This window comes from Drosophila albomicans, chromosome 2L (assembly GCF_009650485.2).
Source record: "Drosophila albomicans strain 15112-1751.03 chromosome 2L, ASM965048v2, whole genome shotgun sequence".
NCBI classification, from domain to species: domain Eukaryota; kingdom Metazoa; phylum Arthropoda; class Insecta; order Diptera; family Drosophilidae; genus Drosophila; species Drosophila albomicans.
The window spans coordinates 7,969,143-7,983,600 of NC_047628.2; the positions used below are offsets into that span (position 1 = coordinate 7,969,143).

A 14,458-nucleotide genomic window follows, 5' to 3' on the forward strand; every position below is an offset into this window, starting at 1 on the left:
TATTAGTAAATAAGTAGAAATATTTTTGTGTACTCTACTGCAAACGTTTTCATTATTATGTTTTCATTAATTTTCAAGAAGATGGTTAAAAAAAGAAACAGGGGTCCTGAACTGTTATTATGTGATGGAAAAAATTATATACATAAATCATATAGAAATAAGAAAAAATATTTGTGTTACTAGAAGAAAAAGTCTACCACTAATTAGACAATGAGAGCGAAAAGAAATAAAAATGCCGTTGTTGCATTGAAAATCCAAATTTGTTTTTGATAAGTGAAGCTTTGATCATTTACTATATTCATGTACATCACCATTATTAATGATGAATATGTATTTGGCTTAAATCCGTGTGTAACGTCATACATATGTATGTATGTTTGTCTCATGGAACTATTCGATTAATAATATCGATTTATTTAGCAAGCAATTTTGGTACATTCTGTTGTGAAATATAGTATATTCCTAAATTAAAATTGCGGTCACGCTCGCTCCAAAATAGAAAACAAACAAAAAATGAGCAATAAATCAACATTATTTCCTATAAACCTCGATAAACTGTCCGCCAAAGAACGTCACAACTATATTCTTAGTCATTTTGTGCTGCCCACAGCAGCTGAAACTGAATCACGTAAACACAAGCGAGATATTGACGTTATACGGGAGAACCATCGATTTCTCTGGAATGAAGAGGACGAAGACATTGACACATTAACCTGGGAGCAGCGACTTGCATTACGCTATTATCGTAAGCTCTTCAAAGAATACTGCATTGCGGACCTCACACGCTACAAGGAGAATAAAATTGCCTTGCGTTGGCGCACCGAACAGGAAGTTGTCACAGGTTTGGGACAATTCCAATGCGGCAGTCGACATTGTGGAGAGCGCGAAGGTTTGCGCAGCTGGGAAGTTAACTTCAAATACCTTGAAAATGGGGCTCCTCAAAATGCATTAGTGAAGGTAATAAAACGAACATATATAATTATAATAATTAGGGAATGTAATGAAGTTGAGTACTTTTTGGGAGCCACTTTTTCTATTTTAAAAATTCAATTAATGTCTTACATATATAGGTACGTCTGTGTCCACTACATACGGAGCAACTAAACTATCGTACAAAGAAAAAAGAATACAAACGCCAACGACGACGGGAGAGGGAAGAACGTAGATCCGAAAGAAAGCACAAAAAGCGAAAGTTAAATGAAGATGACGTGTCGAGCAAAGAACTGGAAGAGCAACAAACGCAACTCTCAGAAGATGCCTCAAATGATGATGAGCCAACTGTAGCCTCGAAAAACAGCCAAGAAGTTGCAGATGATCAAATCTGGAGTAAGCAACTGGATATGAGCAAAGAGCAGCCATCGCGAGAACAGGAATTCGAGCGTTATCTGGAAGATTTGCTAATGTAATTCAAAGAGTACGCTTTGGTTTTGGAAAGAAGAACTGTTGTAAACACAATAGCACTTTTATATATTTATTATTTGGAGCTTTTGCTCTTCTCTAAGCTATAGCTGAAGGATGGCCCATCACTTCAGACCAATCCCGCATTGACCTTTCCTTGTCTTGTACATAATAAGTATAGATACATACAAACATTTACATTTATACAATACACAAAAGTTTCAAGTTAAATACCAACACCAAAAAAAGTAGAGTTAAACTGGACATTGTAAGGCTGTGTGACGTTTGTTGTTTTAGAAACAGTTACGAATACGGTTGGACTCTCGCTAGTTAAAAACTAAATGTGTAGCATCATTTATTGACTTTTTTTAGTTCGTTGCTGTGTTGTGCTATAGTAATTCCTTCTCATCCTATTATTGTTGGGCCTGCGGCAAAAGTTCTGCAAAAGCCTTTGGCGGTTTGAAGCCACTCACTTCGGTGAAGACCAGCTCTTTCCACTTTTCCACTGGCAGCTCGTTCTCCTCGAAACTTTGATCGTACAACGTCGATGTGGCCTCATCGCTGGGATCATGCCATTTCTCCATATACGGATGAGCCAGTGCCTGCTCAGCCGTAATACGTTTCTCCGCATCCAATTCCAGCATTTTCTCCAGCAAATCAATGGCCAGTGGATTGGCACCACGGAACACATCACGGAAACTGCGGCGTGGCATCACTGGCAATGAACGAATGTAGGTGCGAGCGCTCTCTGAGGATATCTTGTTCATAAACTCATCGTTGGGTGTTCCCAGCACCTCCATGATCAGGTTCAGCTGATGTATGTGATCGGTGCCTGGAAAAAGAGTACGTCCAGTCAACAGCTCAGCCATAATACAGCCCACCGACCAAATGTCCACTGTCTGATTGTAGTGCATCCAGTTGAGCATGATTTCGGGTGCCCGATACCAACGCGTAGCCACATAACCCGTCATTTCACTCTCAGCTGGACGTGCCAGGCCAAAATCCAGGATGCGCAGCTCACAATCCTCGTTCACAGCCAGATTGGAAGGCTTCAGATCACGATGGATAACACCAGCGCTGTGTATATACTTGAGACCTCGCAGAATCTGATAGACCAAGAATTGCACATGCTCATCGGATAGTTTTTGCGTGCGTATAATGTTATTGAGATCGGCATCCATCAGATGCGTCACCATATAGACCTGCTGAAACTGTTCCAATGAATCAGCTGGCTGACCAGGGTGGAATACATCTAGCAGACCAATCACATTCTCGTGATCCATATGCTTCAGTAGGCGTAGCTCGCGATAGGTGCGTTTGGCGTGCACTGCAGATTGAAAGGGGCGGGCTAATTTCTTAATCGCCACCTTTGTGCTGGTGCCTCGCACTAGTGCTTTGCACACCTGACCATAAGCACCTTGTCCCACTGGCTGCAGGTTCTGGTATGTTTCGGGTATTTCCCATTCAGTGCGGTTTATGTCAAGTTTGTAGAACTTCGGCATTTTTCGTTGTTCTTGCTGCTGTGATTATCTTGGATCGCACTGAATTTTGGATTATATTTTTCTTTATTTCGCGAAGGAATGCTTCTTCTTTTAGTGATGTAAAAAGCATCGATCAAAAATATTCTATTCATCGATGACCAACAATCGATTTTCGTATATATTCTATGCATCGACATTAGTCGATATTTGGAGGTAAACAGCTGATTGGCGCGAGCTTTCGATACAGTTTGTAAACTTTTCAGCGCCCACTGTATCAGCTGGAGGGAGAACAGCTTTTCAGTCAGTTTCAATCGGTCGTTTGTTAACGCTACAGCATAAGCGCGGTCTACGCTTCTTTGTGTCTTGGCGTTTTTTGCACGAGTTTTTTCCTTACGTATTTATTCATTGACAAAAACTCAAGCTGCGCTTCGTATGTGTGTGTGAGTGCGCGCGTTGGTGAGGCCGCCTTTGTGTGTGTATTTGCAGCTCAGGCTCTGTGTTGATTTGTGTGCAGAATACATTTTTTGCAAATATTCATATGTATATAAAGAATAAATGGAAAATAAGTGAATAAACCAAATACATATATACAATTTTTCCTAAATTCAAACTTGCCTAGCATCTTACGTTAAAGGTGCAAAAGTTTTCAATTTATATTTACATAAAACGTTACGTAGAAAGAAAAGTTGTGATCGATAACCGTCAAAGGAATAGAACGAACGAACTTCAAAAACCGTTGCTTAAAAAAGAAAATGGCCACGACCGCGGCTGCCGTGGCAGCGACCAGTGTTGTTGTATTAGATCGTGGCAATAATACGACATGCACAATCAACTTGCATGGTAAGTGATCATTGATCTGTGTGCGTGTATTTGTGTGTGTCAAAAAAATAATAATAATTAATCATAATTAAGTGAGAAACACAATAACATTTTGGCAGTAAATTCTTATCTTCAGTTTGGGAGCTTTTTGAAAAGTTGTTGGCGTTATTTTTAGCGCATGATTAGCAATGTTTTTGTTTCTGCTTTTTTTTTTGTTTTATTTTGCCAACTAAATTGGTTAAGCGTTTTATGGACTTTCGTTTTATAAGATAGAGCTTCCAGCGCCTCACAACTTGATTGAGCTTCGTTCGCTGACGTTCGACAATTTGCGCGCGACCTCTAGAGGTTATCATGAGTACTACGAAAGCCAAACAACCTTGTTAACCTTGTTAATATGCGTTTGTTTTGTGGCAGTATCATTGTTGTGTTCTGAAATCAGTAAATAGTCCGGTTAAGTGGCCACGTAACCAGTCAGCAGCCAGTATCTTATCAGTGCTGTCCCAATGATCTCTTTTGGGATATGCGCAACTAGCCAAATCGCCTCTGAGAGATCGTCAGTCAAGTCTTTGCGGCTCCTACTCAACCAACTACGACACATTTCGATTAGGCGTTATATACTTGCATATGTATGTCTGATCGCCTGTACATATGTGTGTGTTTCGTATGTTTTATGTACAGAGCGCACTTTCAACAATTACGACTCGTTCGGTTCGTTCGCTGCCCACGTTGCGTTTGAGCAACAGTCAGAGACACATTTGCCACCACAAAAAAAAAAAAAACAACAACAACAACAAAAATAATACAACAAAAAGAGACACCAGGCAAATTCAATCGCTACTCCGACAAGTTTTCGAGTGCGCTTTGCCTTAGTACAACGCAACTTTACCCACCTTTTTGATTTCCTCTATTTTATCTGTCTTTCTTTGTTTTGCTTAATATTCAAAACTCAAAATTTTTGCTAGGCAAAAACTTTAAATTGTAAACCAGGCTTGGGCCAAAACAGGCCTCGTCTAACGCCCACAACAAACCAAACTGTGTGTGTTGCACCCACCCAATAGTCAATGGCTACAGAGCTTTAACTGTACTGGAGCCGAAGCTGGAGATTGCGCTAAAGCTGGAATACTCAAACGTCTTGTGTGTTTCAGTCTCCCGTCAGTCAGCCAGTTTACTTACAGACAAGACTCTCTACACTTATATTTATGTGGGTTAGAAGCGAATACATACATACATATGTCTCTATTTTGAATCCATGTGTTTACTAAGTGCGTCATTGGTTCAAACTTTATCGCTGATTTGCATTTGAATCATACACTTGCTTAATCTATCATATATAACAGAATTGTTCAATGTAATGCTAAAGTCAATGTTTAACTAACAGCTAATTAGCTGAAAGCGTTATAAATATTTAAGCTGATATTAAAATAAAACACTAAAACAACTTTTTTCGATCTTTAGAACTTGAAATTTATTGACTCCAAGGTTAGTCGAACTTCTGCTTTAGGCATGCATCATCAAAAAACCAAACCTTGCATTCTAAAGTGAAATAGAGAGAATGAATGAATGAATTATGCGCTTAAAGCAAAAATCGAAAACTTAAAAAAAAAAAAATACAAACCAAAAAAGAAAAAATTATAAAATAAAAACTACGAAAATTAAGAAAATGTGAAATGAAATTAAATACATTAAAAAAAAATTCTTAATTAGTTTTTTCTTGAATAAAGTTATTACATTATTCAACCAAATACATTAATTTTTAATATACGAAAATGCAGTATAATAAAATCAATGATATTGATAAAATATGCGAAAACCAAGGATGAAATTTCTTTATTTATATAAAAATACTTTTTTCAATAATAAAGTTAATTCAGCTAGTTTTAAATACTAAGGTTAATAAAATGAATTTAATATAATAAATTAAATAAAATATCTTTTTAACAGGTGCGACAGTTGTGTCCTGGCGTGTGAATAATCAGGAACAGTTGTTTGTGAGGTAAGCGAATTAAGGCACTTTTAAATATAACGCATACGCCAAGGTGGCGCGCGCTCTTTAAGCTCAAAGCGCAGCGTCCACAACAGTTTGAAGCGCTTGTTGAAGCTAAAGCTGCAGCGAAGCAACCAACTTACGCAAGTCCACGGTAACTAACGGCATGCAACCTAAAAAGTGTTTTGCTAAAACTTTTCAACGGACTCGCACAAATACGAGAGCTGGCCACAAAGGATGCCTTGCCAAGAGGGCAATAGGGGCGAGGAATGGTGGGTAGGTGAGTGTAGGCAACTAGCCAGTCTTTGCCATTCTGTTTGGCGGCAAAATGTTTTTGTATGATGCGCCAACAAAAACACGACGGCACCAGCAACAACAACAACGTGAAACCAACGAACCGCACCAAGAGACCCAGCACAAAAAAAGCAACGAGAGAGCAAAGGAAAGAGCGAGAGAGTTTGGAGAGAGAGCTTGCTGCACATGCACTATCAAGCAGGCAGGCAGGCAGGCTGATAGGGAGCGTGAGAGTGAGAGGAGCGGTCGTACAATGGACCGTGGACTGGGCAACTTGTGTTTCTCCCATTGAGGGCCGTTGTTTTTCACTGTTTTGCTGCCTACGTCGTCCTCCTATACAACAGCAACAACACGCACTCACACACACACTAACAACAACAGCAACAACAACAAGCCAAACAATGTGCTGGTTTTTATGAATGGAGTTTTTGGCGCGGCATCTAGATCGATAAATCCCGACTACGACTACATGATGTTCCATGTACCGAATACGTTGTGCGAACAGTGGTGTAGATTTTATATGTGGCCGGCAACAACAGTTGGGCCACAGTTGGTGCTGAACGTGTCTTGGCATTGACAATGCCTTTTTTTTTTTGTTTAGTTTTTTTCTTAAAGACAAATACTATTGTTCTATTTAATACCCTGTATCTAAGGAGTTAGCTTAAATTGAGGTTTGTAATATTTACAAATTTGTTTCGAATATTTTAAACATATTAGTTTGCGTGGTTTTTAAGAACATTCGACTACACATAATTTACTAAATACACAATTACTGGAATGTATAATGTAGAATATTCAACTATTGAAGGTATTTAAAAGTGTATTTGTTGTAAATATTAAATGTTGTCCAAAACATGCTTGTGATAAATATCTTTAAAATGAAAACCTTAGAGAACATTGTAAAATTCTCATTGAGAGAGCATCTTACAAATTTGTTATATTGTATTTTTACAGAGTTCAGTTTAGAATAATATACATATATACATATCTGATTTTACAGAGTATTGTGCAGTCTAGAAATTAAGTTATGCCTTTTTTCTTACTAATTTTCCTTGCTTTGCGACGAGTTTTTCTCAACTTTTCGTCTGTTTGTCCGAATGTTCGTTGCCTGCTTTTCCTTGTAGCTGTCGTTATTGTTGTCGTTGTTGTTGCTGCTGCGCCCAGTTGGCAATTGCCGTCTCATTGGCATTTGGAAACCCGGCAACAGCGACGAGGAACTTTGAAATGTTGCACAAAAAACGCCCGTGAGTTGAGTTTTGCGGCAAAAACCAGGAGCACTTTTTGTGTGTGCGGTGCGGCTTGTGGAGCCAAAGGAACTCCAACGTGTGCCAACAACTGTGACCAGACTTCAAGCTAGGCAGCAACCAAAACCGAAACAGCGACAGCAGCAGAAATTGAAATTGAATTTCAAACAGAAGCACCAACAGAAACAGAAACAGTTGCACAAGTTAAAAACGGATTGCTAATGCTTAAAGAGCTGCCACAATAAATGCCACTTGGATGAATTCCACACAAACTGGACGGAGATATCCAAAATGTCATGTGACCAATGATCCGATCCGATGTTGCATGTGCAACATCTTGGCCAAGCACTACAACCTGACAATATTAATGACACAATTGCCCAGCCCAGCCCAGACACACAAAAGGGAGATGGCCAGGTCAGAGCAGGAGCCACTTGATGGATGCGTCGGCAAATTAGCGCACACACAAGACATAAGTATAAAAAAAACACACACAATAAAAAACATCATGGAAAGAGGACAACCTAAAGACGAAACTGACGAATCATCGAGCAAAAAGTGGGCAATTGCCAGACACTTTTTTGTGCCTTGCACTGAGAACCGAGAGAAGTTCTTTCGTTCCTTCAGAAATATCTGAATGTCTGCTTGAGTTTTTCTGGCCGGGCTTGCAAAATATTTAGTCAGCTCAAAAGCTTTGCCTGCCAGTTGTCAGTATCTTAGAGAGAGGGTCTCCACAACCAACAATGTCCAAGACAACCCCAATCCCTGACAAAGCCCAATCTGCGACAGACCCTTTCCTCTTTCCAAAATATTAATCGAGTATTTCGCTCTTTGCAGCAAACTGGCATCGTTTGATGGCAAGAAGGCGATACGTGGTGGCATACCCTTTGTCTTTCGTAAGTTTCTTATTGCTGCCTTTTCATACTCGAGTCCAAACAGTAGCTCATCTTTCCGCACACATTTAGCTCAATTTGGCGCTTGGTCATTTGGCCCCCAACATGGATTTGCGAGAATCACACGATGGCACTTGGATCGGGCCCCAGAGCGTCTTCACAATGGCGATGTCGAGGCGATATTTTCACTGATGGATAACGAGTTTACACGCTCCATATGGAACTATCAGTAGGACCACTAAAGTCCATAGTATTTCTAGTAATTATCTAATATTAAAACTGTTTAATTTCCTATAGATTCCGTATTACTTATCGCCTGATTCTGCGCGAGAAGGAGCTGCACTTTCATATTGGCGTCTACAATCCCAGCAAAGATCTAAGTTTTACCTTCAATATGCTACTGCACACCTATCTGAAGGTGCCCGATGTTCGTCGATGCCAGATAACAGGACTGCAGGGTTGTCACTTCATTGACAAAACCCGTGAGGGCGCCTTATATCAGGTAAAGTTGTGGAGTTGTAAATAGTATGCTTAGATTTGCAATAATTATTTTTTATCAGGAGGGCCGCGAGGTGGTTACGGTAAACGAGTGGACAGACCGCATCTATCAGCACACACCACAGGAGCATGTGATTACCAATGTGGTCTCTGGGCGCAAGATGAGACTTCACAAATACAATTTTCCTGATACGGGTAAGTTATATAAGTTAGTAATTAATACTATTCATAGAGAATGAATTTTGAATTTAAATTTAAATTCGAAATCTTTTCTGAATTAAAAATTAAGGACTGTGATTTACACCAACATATATTAATAAAATTTATTTTCAAAATTTTTCTGAAAATGGGCACATAATTTCTGATGACTATGCTCCAAAATTAAAATATATTCAATTCTAAATTGGCTTTATATTAAATTATTATTAATCGGTTGCCTTATAAAGCGTTATTAAATATACATTTTTTATATCTGCTAAAAATTTAAAATAATTAGTATTAATACTTAAATATCTCATCAAATTATACAAATCTTCGTTATGCAGTAATTTGGAATCCCTGGATCGATCGCTCAAGGGAAATGAGCGACTTTGGTGATGATGAATTCCCAAACATGCTGTGCGTGGAAGCTGGCAATGTCAGTGCCCCGGTTATATTATTGCCTGGCACTGCATTTGAGGCCAGTCAAATACTTCAGGTATTTATTACATAATTACTTTAAGTTTTTAACTGGTGCAAATTAAATCAAACCAACTACCAGGTGGCAAAGTGCCCATACTATAAGCCAACAAAAGATCGTTTAGTGAATATTAATTATAATACCGTTGGCGAGTCGTATCACTCGACTTCTCATACGACTGGATCGTTTATTGATGTCGTTTCCGAAGTGCAACGCCGACAAATGCCATTTGATTAAGAACTTCAATATCAAATCTGTCAAAATGCTGTGATTAAATTGTAAATTCTTTGAATGCATAGATTATCATCGAGGGAAATGTGAGTCGTAAAACAAAAAGGAATCGCTAGCGTTTAAGGAATCGGAACCCACTGAGGTAAACCGATTCAAGCACTTGAAACTGAAGTCCCCGACAGAAAGAGAGAGATATGGAGATGGATATGAAGTCAGATCAGCAGCAATTTAAACAGATTTGTTTTGGATTTAGTTATTAATATGTAAATTTTAAGTAACAATCATTCCGACTAGCAATATTGATTGAGCCCAAAAGTTGTAAACCTATGTACCACTAGTAACTCTATGTTAAATAAATGCTCACATTGAATGGGTTCGTGTCGTGTCCAAACAAAACAAAATACAAATGAAAACATTAAAGATAATTCGTCCTCTCAATACGTACATATGTAAATGTGCATTCACTTACTTAAATAAATGATTAGATATTATGTCTAGGCATCAGATTATATGGCAATGTGTATACGATTTGATCTATTTAGATATTTTACAAGTTAGTCTAAAGCGTTTCTGTGTAAAATACTACAAAATAAAACTCAAATAAATGAATTAACATTTACTTTGTCATAGTTTTAGTTAAGTAATTGCAAATACAATGCCAAACAAATACAATCTTTATGGATTTCTAGATACCTCGTCTATCTTCGCGACGGATCCAAAATGGGGCAAATGTATCCATAATCATTAGCATACCGTAACTGACATTCGACATGATCTTCTGCTTATCGGATTCTTGGCGTTTCTGTGAGAATAATTATTTCTAAATAATATCAAGTCGATTAAACTGAATGCTGCTTACTTGATAATAGCTATTCCAAAATCCAGAGGAAACTACTTCAATAAATAATAATGCAAATACAAAGGAAACCAGCACAAATATAATGCGCATTGTGATGTCTTGCAGTGCTGAGCTTGGGTGTGTCTAGATAAATTAAACAAAGCTGAGCTTAAAACCATCTGTTCAGCTATTAATTCCATACACTGCTACGCCACAGCTGACGAGTTGTTATCAACATTTTTTTTTTGTAAGCTTAATGCTGATAAAATCGGGCTAACATTAATCGAAACATTTACAATGTTAATTTTACTTTAATCACTTATTTGCCATTTATACTTAGCTTATTTTATTAGATTTCTTGTATTTATGTTTTAGCTTATAGATTAGGATTTTTACATACATATATAAATTAGGCATTTCTAGAATGTATCCTAACGCAATGCACTCGAGACATGAGTGATCCCCAAGGAAAGGAAATACTATTGTAGCGTAGTAATTGAAATTTTTGTTGGGAAAAGCACAGCAGATGGATAAAAGGAAAATAATAGCACAATTTTGTTGATCGGAGAGTAGGAGTAGGAGGAGCTGGAGGTTGAACAGAATATTACACATGGCCTTTGGCTGATTTTGTTTTGGGGCTTGGTACATTTGCTTTTATAATGCTAGGCTGTCATATATAAATATTTATAATATAGGCAATAAGTATTACGATCAAATGATATATTGCGGGGATAGTTTGGCGTGCAGCGTTTTGTAAATAAGAAGGTTCTCTAATCGATCTTCACAGCCCCATAGATTTTCAGTATGAAAACGTAAGCAGCAAAGAAGCCAATAGATCCAGTCAATAGCCAGAACGTAAGCACCATTAGACCTGTAATTGGTTTTTTAAAGATTAGCAATTGAAGCAATGCCAAATAGTAATGAGGTCCCACCTGTATAACCCAAGTAGAGCAATGTGGGTATAAATTCTGTAATCTCCAGTTTGGTAAAGAAGTAAAATATGCTATAAAAAAGCACATAAACAGCTGAGCCGCCCGATACGATAAAGCTGCGCCACCACCAACGATAGTCCTACAAAGATCAAGAGTAAGTTGTACACACATTGATAAGCATGAGAACAATTCCTTTTTACCTCGCCACACAGTTGAAAGTATGTCATGACAATTGAGATTTGCGCGCAGCTGACTACAAGAATGCAAAAGACCAAAAACAAAAATCCAAATAGATAATAGAATTGATTCTGCCAAATGGCAGTAAAGACAAAGAAAAGCTCGATAAAAACCGCTCCAAATGGTAAAATGCCAGCCATTAGAGTGCTATAAAAATGAAAGAATAAGTGTCATTATTGATTCAACTGTAAAGAATAAAACAAACTTACCTCAATGCGGCATTCATGTACCATTGTTGAGCGGGCACCTGTCGTGGAATCATGTTGGTGCGCACGGGATGCTGATACGGCTGCTTGCGATAGCCCAGATAGAAGCCAAGGTAAACAAGTGGCACTGAAATGCCAAACCAAAGCAACAACAGCGAGATCATTGTGGTAAAGGGAACAGCACCACTCGATGACTTGTCCCAAATGAAAAAGTTCAGAAAGAAGCCAGTGCTAAAATAAGACTCGACATAAATTAAATTATTTAAATAAATTTGAAATATAACTTACCCAAAAACAATACCCGGGTACAAAGTAGCTGTAAGAAACGCCGCACGCTTCCACTCGCGTCCCTTCATCGTCTTGTAGAGTCGTGCAGCATAGTAGCCAGCAATAGTGCCCATAAACACATACATGAAGATGCCAGAGGTCATCAAAGCGCCACGTGACGAAGGCGACAGCATGCCCAGCATAGCAAAGAAGATGGTTATCATGGCCATGAAGAAGATTTGAATGCCGCTGCCAATGATGGCCGAGAAAAGTCTTGTGTTCTTGGGCGGACGGAATACATCACCATGCACCAATTTCCAGCCGGTCTCTTCAAGCGTATCTTCGATGTTGTCGTCTGTGTTGTAGCGAGCAATGTCGCGACGCAGCGTACGAATCATGATCATGGTCAGTATGCCAGACAGGAAGAAGACGACGACCAGCGAATTGATGATGCTAAACCAATGGATCTGTACGTCACGCATGCCCAGGTAGATGTCCCAGCGTGAGGCCCAGCTCACTTTGGACTCCTTCCAGACCACAGAGTAGGTGAAATACAGTTTGGTTTCGCCCGAGGGATTTACAAGCTGTGGTCGCGGATTATCCGGAAAATTGCAAGTGTCATCCTCAAATTTGAGCTCCTTGTGATTGACAGAGCCTGTGACAACTTCAAAGCCAACCACACGATACTTATCCTTAGTGTACATGTGATAGGACAGAATAAACTTCAAATGATTGTTGATATAAATGTTGTCACCATCTACTTGGCCTAATCGATAGCCATGCTCATAAGTAATATCATTGGGATTGTTGGCACTGACAATCCGTGTTGCCACCGGCAGATTATCGACCAGTAGATGGACATAGTATTCATGTTGTATGCGTTCCGCTACCGTGGCCGAATCCTCTTTGGTCCAAGTAATTGGCAAATCCTTTTGATTGCACAGCAGTTTGCAGTTAATATTCTCTGCCATTTGCACCTCGTAGGGTGTGTTGACAATTCGATCGCCTCGCAGCACTTCACCGAGATTCTCCGACTTAAAGATAAGTGTGCCATTCTTGGGGTAACAGAACCGTAGCGAATAATACTGATATGGCAGCTGTGTGCGGCTGCTCGTCATTTTTACCGCCTTTACATCGATTTTTTGGCCTCGCACAAATTCTACGGGTGCCACGCCGGGCACATAGAAGCAATCGACAATGATGACGCTGCTGCCGAACAGCGCCAGCACTAGCAACAGCAGCCTAGGCGCCCACTACAAAAAAGAAGCAAACAAACAATAAAGAACATAAACAAACAATACATATAAAGAAAGCCACATCAAGAACGAAGAATGTCAATTGATTGCGTGTCTCTTTGCATACGCTTCGCTCAGTGAGCCGCACTTTCCATCAATTATTTTAATAATTGAGCGAACTTGTCTCGATGTCGCATTGCAGCGATAACTTCAAACTTACCAGCATAGTTGGATGCGGGGCTGTAGCTTAAATGATATGCACTAAATGTATATAATAAACTAAAAATTTGCCAATTACAAAACTAGCTAATATTCTTTTACGCTTGCTCTCCTTTAAAGGTGGAGATATATCGATTACAATATCGATGCATCTCAACTTTTGAAAAAATATTAAACATCGATATTTTCATATGTCGAATATCGATGTAAATATTTGTTTTTTATAAGTTATTCAAACTGAAACATTTGTCATGCACATGGGCATCAATAAAGCAACTTTATGTAACTGCGCACAAATCCCAACATATCCGTTTTAAAACCGGATATACAAAAATACATTGGTTTCATTGGACTATCATAGTAAAAGAGGAGAAACATCGATGGGTCTATCGATGATTTGCTGGAGTATTCCTCAAACTGTACAGTTTTATTTTCGGCCACTCGAAACAACGATAGTTTAGTAATAGAATATTCCACATAATTTTAAATGATTACTCACATACTATTTTCGAAAATATGTCATTTATAAATACGGGTGCACGTATGTATATCACTCACATTTTAGCTTTGTGCACCAATTTATTTTATTTTCTTAATATACATTTAACGGTCAATTTTTGAATGTAAATATGACAGATTTCACAAAAATATGAATGCTTACTCTGAATCGGCTGCTCTTTTGTTAACATTGCATACAATAACAATACTAATAATAATACAAGAAAGCAATTCTATTATACTATTCTATTAAGACCGTATGACAATATAATATAATAACGTTTAAGTTAATTCAAAAATACTCTTAGGGCTTAGGGTCCAATTCAAGGAACTCCTCGTGCTATTCCTCGTTCGATTTAATCAAAATTCTCAGCGATGAACTGCTTTCATCAGTTCCAGAAATCCAGCTGCTCCAAAAGCCGTTATCAATCAGCTCAAGCTTTTTGTTTTTAACTAATATTTCCGGCTTCTGAAAAATGCATGAAAACATGAGATATATATTTTT

General features: G+C 38.5%; 4 protein-coding genes across 7 annotated transcripts; 2 read left to right on the top strand and 2 right to left on the bottom strand.

Moving 5' to 3' along the window:
- The first annotated feature begins 420 nt into the window (after nucleotides 1-420).
- Nucleotides 421-1,431, top strand: LOC117563914 (protein FRA10AC1). The gene is made up of 2 exons (XM_034242477.2): nucleotides 421-957; nucleotides 1,071-1,431. Exons 1-2 carry the CDS (start codon nucleotides 514-516, stop codon nucleotides 1,404-1,406), a joined length of 780 nt encoding a protein of 259 aa, XP_034098368.2. The 5' UTR covers nucleotides 421-513; the 3' UTR covers nucleotides 1,407-1,431.
- On the bottom strand, nucleotides 1,421-3,013 carry LOC117563912 (mitogen-activated protein kinase p38b). The gene has a single exon (XM_034242474.2). It carries the CDS (start codon nucleotides 2,898-2,900, stop codon nucleotides 1,812-1,814), a length of 1,089 nt encoding a protein of 362 aa, XP_034098365.1. The 5' UTR covers nucleotides 2,901-3,013; the 3' UTR covers nucleotides 1,421-1,811.
- A 185-nt stretch (nucleotides 3,014-3,198) lies between these two features.
- LOC117563913 (uncharacterized) lies at nucleotides 3,199-10,140 on the top strand. Of its 3 annotated transcripts, none has more exons than XM_052002166.1 (8): nucleotides 3,199-3,719; nucleotides 5,640-5,691; nucleotides 8,058-8,116; nucleotides 8,186-8,342; nucleotides 8,411-8,615; nucleotides 8,674-8,806; nucleotides 9,157-9,308; nucleotides 9,372-10,140. In XM_052002166.1, the coding sequence occupies exons 1-8, from the start codon at nucleotides 3,632-3,634 to the stop codon at nucleotides 9,525-9,527; spliced, it is 1,002 nt and encodes a 333-aa protein (XP_051858126.1). In that variant the 5' UTR covers nucleotides 3,199-3,631; the 3' UTR covers nucleotides 9,528-10,140. The 3 variants fall into 3 exon arrangements, with proteins under 3 accessions (XP_051858126.1, XP_034098367.1, XP_051858127.1); XM_034242476.2 differs by having other exon boundaries at nucleotides 3,200-3,719; nucleotides 9,590-10,140; XM_052002167.1 differs by lacking the exons at nucleotides 3,199-3,719; nucleotides 5,640-5,691 and adding an exon at nucleotides 5,937-5,962.
- A 510-nt stretch (nucleotides 10,141-10,650) lies between these two features.
- On the bottom strand, nucleotides 10,651-14,001 carry LOC117563911 (transmembrane 9 superfamily member 4). Of its 2 annotated transcripts, none has more exons than XM_052002165.1 (6): nucleotides 13,955-14,001; nucleotides 12,023-13,254; nucleotides 11,738-11,965; nucleotides 11,492-11,675; nucleotides 11,292-11,430; nucleotides 10,651-11,230 (listed from the first exon to the last, which is right to left on the bottom strand). In XM_052002165.1, exons 2-6 carry the CDS (start codon nucleotides 13,117-13,119, stop codon nucleotides 11,130-11,132), a joined length of 1,749 nt encoding a protein of 582 aa, XP_051858125.1. In that variant the 5' UTR covers nucleotides 13,120-13,254; nucleotides 13,955-14,001; the 3' UTR covers nucleotides 10,651-11,129. The 2 variants fall into 2 exon arrangements, with proteins under 2 accessions (XP_051858125.1, XP_034098364.1); XM_034242473.2 differs by lacking the exon at nucleotides 13,955-14,001 and adding an exon at nucleotides 13,457-13,624.
- Between the last annotated feature and the right edge of the window lie 457 nt (nucleotides 14,002-14,458).